This window comes from Crotalus tigris, unplaced genomic scaffold (assembly GCF_016545835.1).
Source record: "Crotalus tigris isolate CLP2741 ecotype Arizona unplaced genomic scaffold, ASM1654583v1 scf7180000017890.1996003, whole genome shotgun sequence".
NCBI classification, from domain to species: domain Eukaryota; kingdom Metazoa; phylum Chordata; class Lepidosauria; order Squamata; family Viperidae; genus Crotalus; species Crotalus tigris.
Window position 1 is genome coordinate 1,358,296 of NW_024096707.1, and position 17,565 is coordinate 1,375,860.

Consider the following 17,565-nt stretch of genomic DNA (forward strand, 5'->3'; position numbering starts at 1 on the left):
CCCCGTTGCTGGAAAAGGCAATAGTATAGGGGCTGGTGAAATTAGAGAGGCAGTTTGGGAATAGTTATTCCCAGTTCCACCATACCAGGCAGGCCACCATTTGCGCAGGGCCGCCATATTGTCTGATAAATAGGCTCTTATCACCTGAGGCTTAAGACCTCCAGGTGCATCCTATTAGCTCTTTCAAGAGTTCCCTGTGTTACATTCAAATTGAGAACCAGGGAATCATTGTTTGTTTCACATAACAAGATAGGCCAATCTTTGTTATACAGACTTGGTGTCTTCAGCTGTTCCTTGCTCATTCCAGACTCACTGTGATTTGTGCTTATTGAACCACAAACTATTTTATCTGGGTTCCAGACGTACCCCAATCGTGCATCTGTTCTTATCCACAACTGCCCTAGCTGGATTCCAGGTGCCCCCTGTCGTGCGTCTGTCCTTATCCGTGCACCAACTATAGCTGGGTTCCAGGCGTACCCCATCGTGCATCTGTTCTTATCCACGCTGCAGACTTACCTGGGTTCCAGGCATCTCCACTAGTGCGCTTGTTCTTATCCAGTGTTTAATACTCTCTGCATCTCAGGGGCATCCTGTCGTGTTCCTGCAGCATCAGAGAATGGAGGAGTCTATGTCTACTACAAAGGGCAGCCTACCATCCTCATCGGCTCCAATGAATCCTATTTCACCTAGTCTGGTGAGCGCAGATAAAACTGCGACAAAAAGCAAGGATAAAACTACCAAAGCCTCTAAGACATCTGAAAAGCAGGCCAGCCGGAGACACCAAGCTCTGGAAAAAGAATTTTCCAAAGCACAAAAAAGGGCCAGGATAGAGACCTCCCAAACTGAGGGGTTGGTCTTGGACCTACCCTTAGGTCCCCCAACCTCCCCCCTGGGCATATGGTCGACGGGGGAGTCGTTTCATTCCCTTGCACAGAGTGGGAGTGGCGGAAATCTTCCGGTTTCCCAAACCACGACTTCACGGGCTCATCACGGGGCCCCAGAGGTGACATTCAACCCCACTGCGGCTGGTCTCCGTCCAAGCGAACCCGTCCTCCCTACGGAGGACCGTCTCGCCTTCTTAATAGCACAAGCGGTAGACCGCGGTCTTGATGCCAGGGCGCAGGCCTCTGGTTCAGAGACTGTCCCTCTTCCCACTACACACTAAGCGGCCCCTCAGTCCTATTATGCCCCATCTTCCCCATCTGGGTCTAGCTGCTCTGAGGGTTCATCTCTTCAGGCACATGACATTGAGCAGGAGTTTCCAATGTCCGAGGAGGAGGAACCTCCCTCAGAAACCCCCTCATTCAGTGGTCTCTTTAATCCTTCCTTCTTTGTCACCTTGCTTCGGAAGGCCACTTCCACAGCACATATAGGCCCTGAGCCTTCCACGTCAACAACCACTGTTTCCTCAGAATCAGAGGCGGATCCAAATTCCACCGAACCGGTGGCTGCTCAGCATCGCATTCCGTGTCCCTCCATGTTCTTGAATGCGATAAGGAAACAATGGACATCTCCCGCCTCTTTCCCTATTCCAGGCAATACTGATAAAAGGTTATATAATGTGGCTAAGGACTTGGAGGAGGCACTAGAAGTGCCTGTGGTGGATGAGCCATTCGGGCCCCTAGTATCTCCCACTGCCATTCCCAGGGATGTCTCTGAGGCCCTCAAAGCAGAGGATTGTAAGTGCAAACTCACCTACCGCAGGACGCATCAGGCTGCTGCATGGGCCATTAGGGCGGCCACTTCAGCATCCTTTTTCAACAGGTCCGCTCTCCGCTGGCTCAGGCAACTCCAGGCCTGTATTCCAGCGGAGGATATCCGTACACATCAGGACCTTAGTAAGATGGTAGCTGCCACAGAATACTCATCAGATGCCATCTCCAGGCTGCCAGGTTTTCCTTCAGGGCTATGGCGTCTAACGTAACTGGACGCTGTATGCTGTGGTTGAAGCACTGGCATGCAGATGCCAAGTCTAAGTGGCATCTCTCAACCGCTCCATATCGGAGGGAAACTGTTTGGGGATGCGTTAAATCCTTATTTAACTGAAAACAAGGATAAGCGCAAAGTACTTAATCACCTCATTAAGAAGACAGACAAACGGTCCAGTTATTACCAACAGAGACAGCCCTTTCGTGCAGGGGCTAGGTATAGTTACTCACAACCTACACGTTTCTTCCCAGTCAGACAGGACAGATAGGAGAAACAGCCTGACAGGCAGACAGCCAGACCTAGACAGCAATTTCAGGGCAAACAGTCCTTTCGCGGGAATGGCCGACCATTCCGCCGATCCAAGTGATGCTCTGGTGAATCCTCCCATAGGTGGCAGACTCTCCCTCTTTGTCCAGCAGTGGGAGGCCACCACCATATACGCGTGGGTACTAAACACTGTATGTCACGGTGTGTTCCTAGAATTCGTTTCCAACCCTCCAGCTCGTTTTCTCTCTTGCCCCTACCCGCGAAACCGAACCAAAAAGAAACTAATGAGGGAGGCCATTCAACATCTGTTAAACATACGGGCCATAGAACCGGAACCGGTGGACCAGAGAGGTTGGGGATTTTATTCTATCCTCTTTGTCGTTCCAAAGGTGTCAGGGGGATGGAGAGCCATTTTAGATCTCAAAGGTCTGAATTTTCATCTAGCTTACTGCAAATTCAAAATGTAAACACTCCGCTCCATCTTGGGAAGCGTGAGAAAAGGAGACTTCCTCACATCTATCGATCTTACGGAAGCCTATCTTCATATCCCCATCTCTCTCCCACCGCCGGTTTCTAAGGTTTGTATACAAGGGGCGCCACTTCCAATACAGGGCGCTCCCATTTGGCCTCTCTTCGGCTCCCAGGGTCTTTACCAAAATCCTGTCGGTACTAGCAGCTCATTTACGAACGATACTAGTCAGAGTGCATTGTTACTTGGAGACATATTAATCCAGTCATCGTCCATCCAGTCCGCAAAGGTGGACCTCAAACTGGTGGTAACACTACTCCAAGACCATGGGTTCTCCATAAATTTTCCAAAAAGTCACATGGTCCCCACAAACAGACTGTTGCATCTCGGGGCCATCATAGACAAAGTGGAGTGTCGGGTGTACTTGTCTCAGGAACGCCGGAACAGTATAAGAGTCTCCATTCTGAAGTTACATGGGGGGCGGTTAGTAACATTGGTCAGTCTTTCCCAACTGTTAGGCAAAATGATCTCGGCCATAGCAATCGTCCCCTGGTCCAGGCTTCACTCCAGGGAACTACAGTGGTTCATGTTCCCATTTCAAAGACAGAACCTCAGTTCCTTCCAACGATGGACAAGTCTCCCACCACAGGTGCTGTGTTCCCTCTGGTGGTGGCGGTCAACGCCATGCTCAGAGGGTTATGTTTCAGGGAACCAGATCGGATAGTGATAACTACAGACGCCAGTTTATTCGGCAGGGGAGCACACCTGCGCTCGCAGTAGGCTAAGGGAGGCTGGTCTCGCTCAGACCTGTTCCACAACATAAATTGGCTAGAACTAAGAGCTATACATCTAGCCCTGCGTCACTTCCACAGTCTGGTGAAAGGGCATCACGTACTGGTCCTCATGGACAACGTGGCTGCCAAGACTTATGTGAACCACCAAGGGGGCACCAAATCTCGGGTCTTATTGACCGAGTCGTTCTTACTGGGTTCTTGGGCAGAACACAATCTGGCATCCATCAGGGTCGATCATATTTCAGGAGAGGTGAACACCCAAGCTGATCTTCTGAGCAGAGCCATGGTGGATCACTCGGAGTGGCACCTTCACCCGAGACTCTTCAGAGAGATCTGTCACCGTTTCGGCCTCCCACTTGTGGATCTCTTTGCGTCCCCGAACAACGCTCAGCTGTTTCGGTTCTTCTCCCGGTTTCCATCTCCAGGGGTGGAGCAGACGGATGCTCTTCGGAGCCCATGGCCTCAGAGTCTGCTTTATGCATTCCCTCCTCTACCTCTTATTCCGGTGGTAATCTGCAAGCTTCTTCGGGAGCAAGCGGAGATACTCCTAGTGGCCCCTTATTGGTCAAGGAGGCATTGGTTCACCGATCTGATGAATCTCTCCCTAGCAGACCCTTGGCGGATTCCTCCGGAACGGGTCTCTCTCAGTCAAGGGACCATCCTTCATCTGGATCCCCGATGGCTCCAGTTAGCTGTCTGGCACTTGAGCGTTCGCTCTTAACGCAGGAGCTCTGCTCGCCAGGGGTCATTACTGTCATCCAGGCCTCCCGTCGTTCTTCCACAAACCGGATATACAAGGCCACGTGGAAGAATTTCCAGTCATGGTGCTCTGGCCGTCACTTATCACTCTCGGAACTCATGGTTCTGCATATTCTGGACTATCTGTTACAGGGCCTAGAGAAGGGCCTGGCCACAAACATGCTGTGCAGACAGGTTGCTGCTCTTTCCACGGTCCTCACCTGTGACTCTGTGGGGTCTTTGGGACATCATCCCTTAATTTGCTCCTTTCTTAAAGGGGCTTCTAATTCCAGGCCTCCTACGGTACACAGGTACCCTTCATGGGAACTGCCACGGGTCCTTAGGGCTCTTACCAAGCTTCCCTTTGAGCCCCTGAGGACGTGCGACATCCACTACCTGTCCCACAAGGTGGCATTCCTGGTGGCAATCACGTCGGCACGCCGTATTTCAGAATTGGCAGCACTTTCTACAAGGGATGATCTGTGCATTTTTCACCAGGATAGGGTGGTCCTTCAACTCGACCCCACTTTCATCCCAAAGGTTAACTCTCTGTTCCATAGGTCCCAGGAAATAGGGCTGCCGGATTTCTGCCCCAACCCATCCCATGCACTGGAACGGCAGTGGCATTGCCTGGATGTCCACAGGGCACTTAGGTACTATATTTCGCGGACAGCGACATTCTGCAAATCGGAAGCCCTCTTTGTATCCTTCCATTCTTCCTCCAGGGGGCGGAAGGTTTCCTCTTCCATGATTGGCAGGTGGATCAGGGAGTGCATTGTGGAGGCATATCAAGCTGAGTCATTGCCAGCTCCATGAGGGGTCAAGGCCCACTCTACACAGAGTGCGGCCACTTCTGTGGCATGGGCCATCCAGGCGTCTATTGAGGACGTCTACAGGGCGGCTACATGGACCTCGCCATCTCCATTTATACAATACTACAAAATTGATCGGTTTGCCTCGGCTGAGGCTTCTTTCAGTAGGAGAGTTCTCCAACAAGTTTTACATCAAAGTGCCACACCGGACCAGTCTACTACCCACCCTCAGGGACAGTAGACTTTGGTATGTCCCATTGGTGGATTCTCCATCTCCAGTGCTGGAGAAGGGGCGTTGTCTTACCTGAACGCCTTTTCTCAGCACGGAGATGGAGAATCCACTCCCTCCCTTGTAGGTTCTCAGACCTAGGATTAGTTAGTTAATTTTTTTGTGAGCCACAATGTCTTGCTGTCAAGACTGGGATCTCTATGGTCCAGGACGGGCGTGGCAACTTTGGCTGACTTGATCTGATTGAGCAGGAATACAGTCTAAACCCATTGGTGGATTCTCCATCTCTGTGCTGAGAAAAGGCATTCAGGTAAGACAACGCCCCTTTTCTCTTTAGTGCAACTCTGACTCCTCTCCCCCATGCTGCGCCTTGCTTCATCTCTTTCTCCACCCCCTTCTCTTTCTCTTTTTTTCTTCTCCCTCTCCCACCAAAACCTCCTCCTTTTATATCCTCTCCTCTCCTCTCTCTCTCCCTCCTCCTTTTCTTTTTAGTGCAACTCCAGATGACTCCTCTTCCCCAGGCTGCGTACTGCTCCCGGAAGCGCCTATCAGCTAGAGCTGCGCACAAATCAGCTGGTACCCCACGCCAATCCTGGGTGCTCAGCAGAGCTCCGGCAACACTGCAGCTCCAGCTAATTCTCCCACAGGCCTGTGTGGTGCCGCCGCTTCAGCTCATCCTCCACTACACTTTTACATTTTTTTAATACTTTATTTTACAGTGCTTTTCAACTTATTGTATGCATACAACAGTAGTACGCATATCACGGGATGAAAAACACTGGACTAGAAGACCTCCATTATTTTGTTATTCAGTGTTCCTACTGATAGGTAAAGCTTAAACACAAGAAGACTAATTAAAATAGAATTATTTTCCCATACGGATTTTCAGAGTACCCCACAACACCCTACAAAGCAGATTTCTGTTCTGTTCTCAAATACAATGAGATTTCTGGCATGCTTTAGAATTTACAGCAGTGTTTCTGTAAAGCAACTATAACATGGATCAGCTCTCAGAATTTCCTGATCCATGATGGCCTCTATTTTTTTTCCAGTAGATTTAAGGAACGTTACTTGTTTCTAATACTCTAGATTGCTGCATTTCTGAATTACGTTTCTTTACTAAAAGCATTAAGTGATTCACTTGCACGTACCATATATGCCAAATGTTTATGTCTGCATTTATTTCCCAAAAGGTAGTCTTTAAAACTGCACACAATTTATTTTATTGTAGCCAGTAACACCCCCAAGCCAAGGAAGACCAGATTCACCTGTTTATGCTAACTTACAAGAACTGAAAATTTCGCAATCTGCACTACCGCCTGTACCTATAAGTCCTCCAGTCCAAATTAGTGGGGAGTGGGAGACCCATAAGGATATTACAGGACGCTACTACTATTACAACAAAGGAACACAGGAGAGAACCTGGAAACCCCCACGTTGGACTCGGGATCCAAGCATAACTAAAGCAGACTGTTCTAACCAAGTGGATCAAGAGGTAAGTTGGGGATAATAATGAACGAAACATTCATATATGTTTGTTGCTTAACTGCTTAATAGGACTTTTTTTTTACTTTAGTTGTCTGAGGGTAGTACAAATACAATGACCTGCAGATAGATCTTGCATGCATGTCTTGAAACAGAGAACCTATCATATTTTTGGATCACGCCCGTTTACTATTATGTTTCTTTTTTAAAAAAAGTTTTTAAAATATTAAAAATTCATATATCATAAAAATATAGGAAGGAAAATATTTGTAGCTCAAGGTTAAAATGGGGGATCCTTGATGTTCTTTGAGTTTGGTTGCTTTCTTGCAGATGTTTCATTATTCAAACTAGATAATATTATCAGTGCTATGACAATGATGGAAAAAAATCTACAGTTCATAGTAAAGTAGAATAAAACATCAAGCAATAATTAAATAAAATAAAAACATTATGGGAGAATTTTCTAGCAACACATTCTCCTCTTTTTGCTTATAATTCTAACTGTTGACCACCACAATTTATACTTTATATTGAACATTGAAAATTATTGCTATCATCTATTCGAGGCTTTCAGTTTTTGCTATCTTTCTTAGATGCAGTATAAACATTCAAGACAAAAGGCAAGATTGTTTGCTATTACTCTGCAGTAATTCCCTCTGCAGAGTCAGATGAAATGGTCAAAGCTTTGCCTAGAAAACCTGTGCTCCCTAGGCCTGATTATTCCTATTTTGAAAGTCAAAAGCACAGTATCAAGAAAAGCAAACAAAAAAAGTCATCCAGGTTCCATATAAGGCTTTTCAATTGTTAGGTTGTATTGTGTTCTGCATACTTTTTCAAGTAACTGCTAGGCCTGCTTAGAAAGAACCTGAAAATAAGATGACTCTTCGTCTATGGGTACCTACAGTAAGCTAAAGTTTTCTCAAACAACAAAAGTGTTGTGATGTCTCTACACAAATTCCATCTCTCTCTCTCTCTCTCTCTCTCTCTCTCTCTCTCTCTCTCTCTCTCTCTCTCTCTCTCACACACACACACACACACACACACACACACACACACACACGACATTATGACTTGTGAAATGTGTGAAGGGGGCAGAGTTTGTATTGTAGTGTTGTGACTTATGTTTTGATGTTTTTGCCATGCAGTTTCCTTCTGCCTTCAGTCTCTTGCAGCCTTCTAGGGCGTCATGAGCCACACTTGCAAAAGTGCTACCTTGATCTGCCTGTCACTGTACTTTCCATATTAATGTGGAATAATAATATGAAACCTTACTAGTATGGTTTCAGGCAGGAGGTTGTCCAGCTTTATGCTTGTGCAAGAAGGAGTATCCCTGGCAGTTTCTGCATGCTAAGCATGTGGCTTCCACTCAGTTTAAAACCTTTTAAATAAATAATAATACATCCTGTGCTCCTAAAAATGCTAAGCAGCGAAGTAGATTAATAAAATTTTAATAAGATATATTCAACATGAATTGGAGTAGGAGAATAATTATCCTAACTCAACAGAAATGGTGGGTTATTAAGTTAAGTTTAGCATAATGAATAATTCTAATTTGAGAAATTCAATGGTGTGATCCTTGAGAATGTTGCTGTGAAAGTTACAATGTGCTGAAAGTGTTAGTGTTCTTATTTCAGCATTAAATCACCAGATTCAACCTTAAGAATTGCTTTGAAAACTGTAGGAATATGAACGTACCACTGTCTACAGTACAGGAGACATAACTCTAAGGTTACTGGTATTGTTAATACTAATACTCCTTGTATATTTTGGTTTCTTAGTAGTAGTAGTAGTAGTAGTAGTAGTAGTAGTACTAATTACTTATTAGTACTAATATTAATTTTTGTGGCTCTGGGCCTTTGCTTGAAGAATGATGGCAAATGAAATTCATATATTTAAATTATAGGTTACCATGAACAGACCTTATTTTTCCAACCTAATAAGTACATAAGCAATTATAAGTACCATGTTTTCCTGAAAGTAAGACCTATCCCCCAAAATAAGCCTTAGTTTGATTTTTAGAGGTGGGCTTAATATAAGCCCTATCCCCCAAAATAAGCCCTCATTTTGGGGTGAGGCACACACCTAAAAATCAAGCTAGGGCGGGGATGTAGAGCTGCCCCATGTGCCCTGTACCCAGTTACCTTGCATCCAGGCCTCTCCTCACCAGCCCACTTCTTCTGCGGCGTCCCTAGGCCTGCATTTCGCAGTCAGAGGCCTTTCTGGAAGGCCACTGCCGCCGAGAATTGAGCTATGGATTGAATATATCAGGAGAAGGAAAGAAAAGAACAATTTTAAAATTTTGTTAGAAACATAATAAAATGTAGAAATCAGACTTCTAGATTTAAAAACCCATCTGTAAGGAGAAACAAAAAAATTAAAATAATTTGTGGATAATGTTTACCGAAGGAAATTGATAGAAAGATCAGAAGAGCAGTAGAATTAAGAATTATGCAAATCCCAGATGGTTTGAAGTGTTGCTTTAGCTCACATTTTTGTTAGTGGAGCTAATTGTACAGATTAGGTCACAGTCTTTGTAAATGTTGTTTCTAAACTAAGTTAACTTTCACACACACACAAAAAAGAACAGGACTTTCATCTTTTACAAAAGCAATTGATCCATAAGTAATCAGATTAAACTGTGTTGCTATTTAAGTTTCAGCTGTTTCATGTTAGAATGCATTCTTTGTTCAAAGTTTTAGTGTTACAGTTTACAGTCTTTTATAGAGTTTAAACTAATGTCAGTTCTCAATATTTCTGTGTATGACCATTTGTTGTAGACACTTTCAACCCAAGAAGACTCTCCCAGTCCTTGTAACAGCCAAACAGATAGTCAGTATGATTCTCCTCCCAAAGGCTGGTCTGAGGAGATGGATGAACATGGCCAAACACAATATACCAGTGACCTCACCAACGAAAAGGTACACAGTTCTTTATCACATATTTGCCAATTTAGTCAATATTAATTCCAATAGGTATGATTTCTTATAACTATCAGTAAAGTTTTGATTATGCCAGTGTCCTATTTCTTATGAATTTTTGTCTGCTTTTACCCTTTCTATGTTTAACAAACTGCTTTTAAAGACTATTCTAGGTTTAGCTTCTGCTTGTGTTGAAAATAAAAGTTTTATAACTGCTGATGTACAGATAGTCTTTGACTTTTGACCATAATTGGGAAAGGAATTTCTGTTGTTAAGTAAGGCAGTTGTTAAGTGAGTTGCACCTAGTTTTGCAATCTTTTTTTGTCACAGTTGCTAAGAGAAACACACATTCATTCAATGAATCCAGGTTTCCCACATTGACTTTGCTTGTCAGAAACCAGTTGGAAAAGTTGCATATGGCGATCATATGACTCCCCAGGGATGCTGCAATTGTCATAGATACATGCTGATTGCCAAGTACCAAAATTTTGATCATGGTTGTAAGTTATTTTTTTTAGTCCCATTGTAACTCCAAGTGATCATTAAACAAACAGTTGTAAATTAAGGACTATCTGTATATCCACCTAATGTCAGAAACAAGACCTAAGGATATATTCTTAGCTTTGTGTTTCCTGCAAAGTTTTCATTACTCTAGTGGTATTTTCATCTCCGAACTATGAATAGGTCTCATTCTCAACAATTACATTTTATCTGATTATACTACAGGAGCATTTTTATTTAAGAGTAACTCTAAAATGGCTTTGAAATAGGTACTTTGTGAGATGGAACCCCCGAGTACCTATCGGCATATTTACATATATAAAAAACTATATTTAAATTTAAACAGCAGAACAGTTTCTAAAAATTTTCCAGGATTGATAAGAGATCAGCTTTGAAAATAGATATTTTCTGGATTGCCTTGGTGCAAAACAATTAAGCAGTCATCATCATTTCAGCCATTATCTGTCATTGCAAAATGAAGGCGTCTTCTGCATGTTTCTAATCAATGTGGTCCTGAGCTTTCTTTTGCTAATTGAACCCGCAATATGTGCTGATGTCGTTAAGCAGCAAAGAGAATAAATTACCTATATCGGTATTTCTCAACTTTGACAAATTTAAGACACATGGACTTCAACTCCTAGAATTCCCCAGCAAGCTATACTGGCTGGGGAATACTGGGAGTTGAAGTCCATATGTCTTAAAGCTGCCAGGGTTAAGAAATACTGACCTATATGAATATTTAATTGCTCTGTCCTCCTTGAGGTCCTGTGAAATAGTGAAAAGAGTGAATGTATAACCCAGCTCGGAATAAAGATATTTAGAAGTCTGCATATGAGGTAGGATCTTTGTAAAAAAATGGGGATATGGCATGGGAATAGAGATCCTGTGTGCTCCCTTTAAAATAGGATTCTTTATTGAATCCATTTATCCGGTCTGACTTAATCCTATTTTCCTCCTTCCGCCTTAGCATGAGTGCAGAAAATAGGAGCCAATACAGAAAAAAACCCTGCATGAATCTTCTCACTCAAATAAGGCAGATAGTATTCCCCCCCCCTTCCTTCCAGTAAAATTGCAGAACAGAAAATATAGTGGGAATGAACAGTGCTATGTTTGAAAAGTTAGTTTTTCACTGCATTCATCCAAGTAGCCACATGCCATCGGGGAGCTATAAGAGTAATTATATTGTCTCCTTGAACTTTTTTTTAAAAAAATTGGTCTAGTTGTTGTTATTTCAGTTTGTTTGAACAAAAAATAGATCAAGGAGATTTAACAGCTTGCTTAGTCAAAAAGGAATCTGTGTTCTCCTGATTTATAGCAAGATTACATTGCTATCTATAGTTGTATATAGTAAAAGAATTGGGAATCTTCTAAGGATTGTAATGCTCTCCATCAAGATGATAATAAAGGGCAAAGCCCTCTCTATATATTATATTTATAAACAGGGTTATATTTCTTATATATATATGTATTTGGTATTTCTTTGTGGATGCAGTCCTTGAAAAGAAAATGCTGAAAAATAATCAGCTAGATTACTATTTTGTTAAGAGTAATAGGTTATGCTTTGCATGTTGCTACAAACTAAATTCATTGTAAAATTGTACGTACTATGAAGATATATTTAATTCGATTGTGTTGACATTGCTTGACTCTTGAAAGTAAGATATTTAGTGAATATTACTTAAATTAGGAATTCCTGTAGATTTCCCTTCCAATTGTTTCTAATTTTGTCTAAAGTCAGTTCATTTTTGTGAAAACGTTTTATGGCTAACACAGAAGATATCCAAATATAAAATAATTATATTTTCAATACTTTCTTAAAAATTCCATATCAAGTGTTTTGATTAAACTCATTTTAGGCAAAACAAAGCAAACCTATCTTTTATCATCAAGAAATTATAAATTGTTAACAATAATAAAATAGATTGTAGAATGTAAAGTCATGATATTAATTATATTATGAATATATTGTGGAAGAAATACCAAGATGTAAACATGTGTTTGTTTATCTGGCTACATGGGAAGAAAAGTTTGGATTGATAGAATTCTCAGAGTCACAATTGAATTAGATGGTTTCTAAATTTAATAAAATAACAAATACGTCTACAATATCTGTTACAAAAATGATAGATTTTTTTTCAGCTGACTCAGAGGGCAATATTTAGAGATGAAAGATGTTTGTTATTCTGATTTTTAAAGTAATCCCTATTTCATTAACTTTTTTTCTGAAGTGGGTAAAACATGTAGATGAACAAGGTCGGGCGTATTATTACAATGCAGATGGAACACGATCAGAATGGACTTTGCCAAATGTAAGTAAACAAATACAACCACAACTGTATTTTTAGTTCTATATCAGGATAAAATATTTTTAAATTAAAACAAAATTGATGGGAGGGGAGCCCATATTGATTTAATTGGTTAAATAAATAATGAGTAGCTTATCAACTTCTCATTCAATGAATGTTTTAAGAACACTGAAAAAGGTTTATGGCTAGTCTTCAAAGTTATGGCCATTGCAGCCTCCCCACAGGCATGTGATCACATCGGACACATGGTAATTGGCCATACATATACAATGGTTGGTCATCAGTTGTGTGTGATCACCATTTGTTACCTTCACAGCTGCCTTCCAACAAGCAATGTCAGTGGGGAAGTTGGCAAGATGGAACTTATGTGTTCCATCACAAGTTGCAGTCACATGTTTTTTTGCTTAATTACCATGAGTAATTACCTTAACAACCACAGCCAGAACTGACATTGTAAGTTAGTGCGATCATATGACATTTTACTTTGTGACCACATTGTTTAATGACAGAGTTGCCAATCCCAATTACAGTTGTGAGAACAACTTGTATATTGTTGCTGATTCCATGTTTTTCTGTTATTGTGAATGTAAGGAGAGTATGCAAATTATAAAACAGTGGTAGTGAACCTATGGCACGGGTGCCAGAGGCGGCACTTGGAGCCCTCTCTGTGGGCACACATGCCGTTGCCCCAGACTTGCCTCCGCTTGCGACCCCCTCTTCACCAGCAGCCTCCCTGGAGGAGTTGCCCCTGAGCGTGGCCCACGCAGAGCAGCGCAGCCAAGGACATGGCAGCCTGACAGCGTGGACAAGCCTCTGCCTTCATGCCCCAACCCGCACAGTTGATGCTGCAGGGCGTGGGCAGAGGGCATGGCCGCCGTGGTGCTACTGGGATGCCTGGGTGATCTACGACAGGCCCTGGAGGCGGTGAATAGCCCTGCGGGCAGGCAGGGTGGGGTGGAGTGGGGGCGGGGCAGCGGGTGGAGCAGGGGCAGGGCCAGTTTTTGGGCACTAGGTCTCTAAAAGGTTCGCCATCACTGTTATAAAACAACTGATGCAAAACAACATAAGTTATGAAAAAGAAATGGCAGTTCTTCATTTTGATTGAAAATAGATGTCTTTATTTAATTGGCCTCTTGTTTCCCTCTTGGGATATGAATAACAAAACAAGTAAGATATTATATAGGTTGAATTAATATAGATTCTTTCTGGCTGGACGCAGTTGTAAATACTATTCTTATGTAATGAGATATGTATGCCAAAGGCCTGATATGTAGGATGAGTGACAAAAATATTAATTTTAGTGTCCTGCAGGGTTGTTGGATTAATTTAAATGACTTTTAAAAGAATAAATACTGTTGAATGTAACAAAGCTCGAAGATGCTAGATTTTCCCCCCAGTTCTTCAGAAGACAGGTATATACATATTCGGCTTGAAGTTAGTGAAAACACTATTAAAATTCTTCCTAGTGGATTGTATATATTTTGTTACCAGCCCAGGTTTAATTACATTTACATGTGTGTTTTATTTTCATTAGTATAATGCTTCATTACAACAGCAAAAAGAAATAGTTAAAAGCAGAAGTTTGGAGAGGAGACTTCAGGAACCAGTAGTTTTAACAAAATGGAGACATAGTTGTGTTGTGCTGGACACAAATGACAAGGTAGGTATATTTTAAATAACCATTAGCCTTCTACTTACTACATAATCACACTGATTTCCATAAAGACTAATACCATATGCTTAATACCTGCATGCAATATAATCTCTTTATTTCAAATATTTTTCTACTTTTGGGAAATAACTTGCATTAAATTGAGATATAGAACCTACTAACTAAAATATATAAAAAGCTGTATTTGTTTTCTCCAAATAATTTTTAAAAGGTTGTTGCTGAGAATATATGTGAATTAAGACCTTAGTTTTCAGAGTTTAGAATTATGGTGTTATCTCAAATGGATCCCTGATGGTTGGTTTTTTGGCTTTATCTCTCTGAAATCAGTAGGTATTTGAGGAATCCTGTTTCCAATGTTAAAATAGATCCTAACCAGCAAAAGGTAACAGGGTATAGTAGACAAGATAAAGAATACACAATACCAAGGAATTAAAGAATACCAAGAGTTACACAATAGCAAGCTGTATCAATGGAAGCAAGAACATAACCAGAACATCATAATGGCTGTTGCTAGTTTTAAATGTGGACTAGGTTCAGGCCCTTAATGAACTATGAAATTCACTGGGTGACTTCAGATTTATTACTGTTGTCCAATCCAACCTACTTCATAGAGTAGTTGTAAAGATGAAAATTAAAGAGATTTATGTACATCTTTCTGAGTTTCTTAGATGAAAGACAAGTTACAAATGTATATATGCAACAGTATTATATTTATTTGTAAATAATTATGTTTTTATTGATCATTAATAACATATGATGATTGGAATGCTAGGGCTGTGCAGCACCTCGGTTCCAATATGTAAAAGTGGTTGCAATCTTAAAAAGGTGCTTTGGCATGCAAGCGTGTTATAGTATCTACTTGCAACCCCGTCAAGCAGCTGTCCTTTTCCTAGGACCGCAGTCCCATCCCAGGAAAGGGGATAGCTGACTAAAGGTGTTGCATACAAATGCTCTTTGTGCTTGAAGCACCTCTTTGAGATTGTATCTTAAGCATTGCACAGACCTAGAACATGTAAGTCATATTTAATTTTAAAAAGTCAACTCTTCTGTAAAGGATGCAAGTCATTTAGACATAAATTATAGTAATGTAGCTTCTAAAACTAGTTCTTGTATTATATATTTCTCAATTAATACTTCTGAATTGTTCATTCCCAAAACATTAGGAGCACATTATTTGAATAATATTTGAAATATTATTTATTTATGGATCATTTTAGTAGATAACTAAACCTGAGCTCTTCCAAAAATAAATTATAGAAATAAGCTAATCAGTAGAATAAAAATCTTAAATTCCACTGTTTTAGTATTCCTATCTTTTCTATCCATTTAAAAGTCCATACTCTTTGAGCTTGTTTAATTTCCCTTATATAAACAATTAAATTCATTTTTCTTTTTTAGGATTTTCCTTTTCCTGCAAAGATTGTTTTTCCTGAGAATGGATCCTCTCCTTCCTCACCAAGGCATCAAACCACAGTCAGTACAAATACAAACGTTTGAGACTGTTAACCTCTCTTTCTGTCTCTCTCTATAATTTTACAAATGTATGCGTATTGGGATACATTTGTTAATGTATGTTATAAATTATTAATTTCTCAGAATTTTAACAGAATATGTCTCCAAATTCATGTTAAGAGTTTGAGACATTCAAATCTGTGCCTGCTTACTAAGTCAATAGTTGGAAATTAATCTGTGCCAACTATGTGCCAATTATATGCCAACTCAGATTAGCCAATGCACAACCAGGAGTTAGCAAACTGAGGATCATGTAGATCCATAGTATCTTTTAATATAATCTGGCACATCTGGTGGACACTGAGTTTTTTTTATTTTCAATTGGAACATTGAAAACACAGAGTTGATCACCCCTTGAAATTAATTGAGGAAACAAATCCTTATGTAACTTAAAGATGGTATAGTTGAGAGATTCTATTGCTAGCAGTAATCATAGAATTCTGAAAGGGAAGGGAGGGCTTTCCCTCTGGCAATATTTTTTTAGATTATACCACTAGATATAAGGTGGGATTACTCTGCCCAGAGTTTACTATGGGTAATCCACACAGAACATTATGGAATGTGCTTTTAAATAAATGTATATTGAGATTGTAAAGTTAGATAAAATTCAGGGAGTTCTGTTTGCAATCAAATCTTTTTCCCTTCTGGAAATTACATATAAAATGAAATAACTCATTTCCTCTTTAAGAAAACAGAAATCTTTACTAAATTTCTTTTTCTTCTTAGGATCAAGAAAAGTATGGATTATTAAATGTAACTAAAATTACAGAAAATGGAAAAAAAGTCCGGCAAGTATTACTGTAGTGTTTATAAGTTTTGAAGTCTTCGTTTTTTTAGTATCAAAAATAGAGTATTATTGAGTATTGAATATTAATAAAAATTTACTAATCTACTTCAGGATACATATTAAATACTTTATAGGAATTCCTTTCAAGTGATAGTTTTGATTTTTTCATGTGTCACACTAATGTATGAAATAGTCACTGTGACAGAATATTATTAGCACATCTTTATCAAAGCAATTCCCATTGATTCCAGTGGAAATTAAGTAGTGAATTAAAATTTTACAATCTAAATCATTCTAAGAAGCATGATTTTTAAGTCTCAAGCCTTAAATGTAATATTAGCTTAATTTTCATTAGATTCCATTTCATACTATCTTACCACAATTTTTTTTCATTGTGAAATTCATAGATACTAAACCATTTTGTTTACATCTGTTTGGACTATAGACTAAGTTATATATGTGAAAGTAATACTATACATTTGCTCAATATATTCTGTAAGAGCTCGTGATGAGTTTGTCTAAAAAAATGTATAAATATTTTTCTGTAACCTTCATATTTTTATGATTTGTACAAGTGTCTACTAAGTAAGATGTATGCTGACTAATACTGTTTGCTGAGTTATCATTGGTTAATGTTAGCATTATATTCTTGACTGTACAAATATTTACCTCCTTTACAGAAAGAATTGGATGTCATCTTGGGCAGTATTGCAAGGTTCCTCATTACTGTTTACCAAGACCCAAGGAAGTGGAACTGGTTGGGTAAGTACTAAAAGATTGTCAGGTTTTCTAAAAATGTATTTTGCAAATAACTTTTTCTCCTTCAGGCTGTTAGTACAATTATATGTAGTTACATTATATGACTCACATGAGTTGGGATAAACTGCATTAATGCTAGTGACACTCATGGGTTAAAAAATATTTGCAGTCATGGAAATAACTGTTCCTTTATCAGTTTAGAAGCTAATTGAATGTAAATTATCTCATTAAAGGAGAAGCCATTTTTTAGTTCAAATTACCAAGGCATTTAAATCAGTGGAACTCAGAGGTGATCTAATGACTCTCTTAAATCATGTTTACTATCCAACTTCCAATTTTGATTAAGGCAAAATAAAAAAAGTTCTTTGTCTGGTATTTTGTCTCACA

The 17,565-nt window shown here is 40.2% G+C and overlaps 1 protein-coding gene across 7 annotated transcripts in view; it reads left to right on the forward strand.

Moving 5' to 3' along the window:
* The window catches only part of ARHGAP12 (Rho GTPase activating protein 12), a 57,170-nt gene that overhangs the window by 24,044 nt on the left and 15,561 nt on the right, over positions 1–17,565 (forward strand). For all 7 annotated transcript variants that reach the window (XM_039344094.1, XM_039344099.1, XM_039344095.1 and 4 more), the window contains 7 exons: positions 6,470–6,733; positions 9,501–9,641; positions 12,371–12,451; positions 13,983–14,108; positions 15,519–15,593; positions 16,359–16,420; positions 17,100–17,181. In XM_039344094.1, coding sequence (XP_039200028.1) covers positions 6,470–6,733; positions 9,501–9,641; positions 12,371–12,451; positions 13,983–14,108; positions 15,519–15,593; positions 16,359–16,420; positions 17,100–17,181 — 831 coding nt within the window. The remainder of the gene's footprint in view (positions 1–6,469; positions 6,734–9,500; positions 9,642–12,370; positions 12,452–13,982; positions 14,109–15,518; positions 15,594–16,358; positions 16,421–17,099; positions 17,182–17,565) is intronic.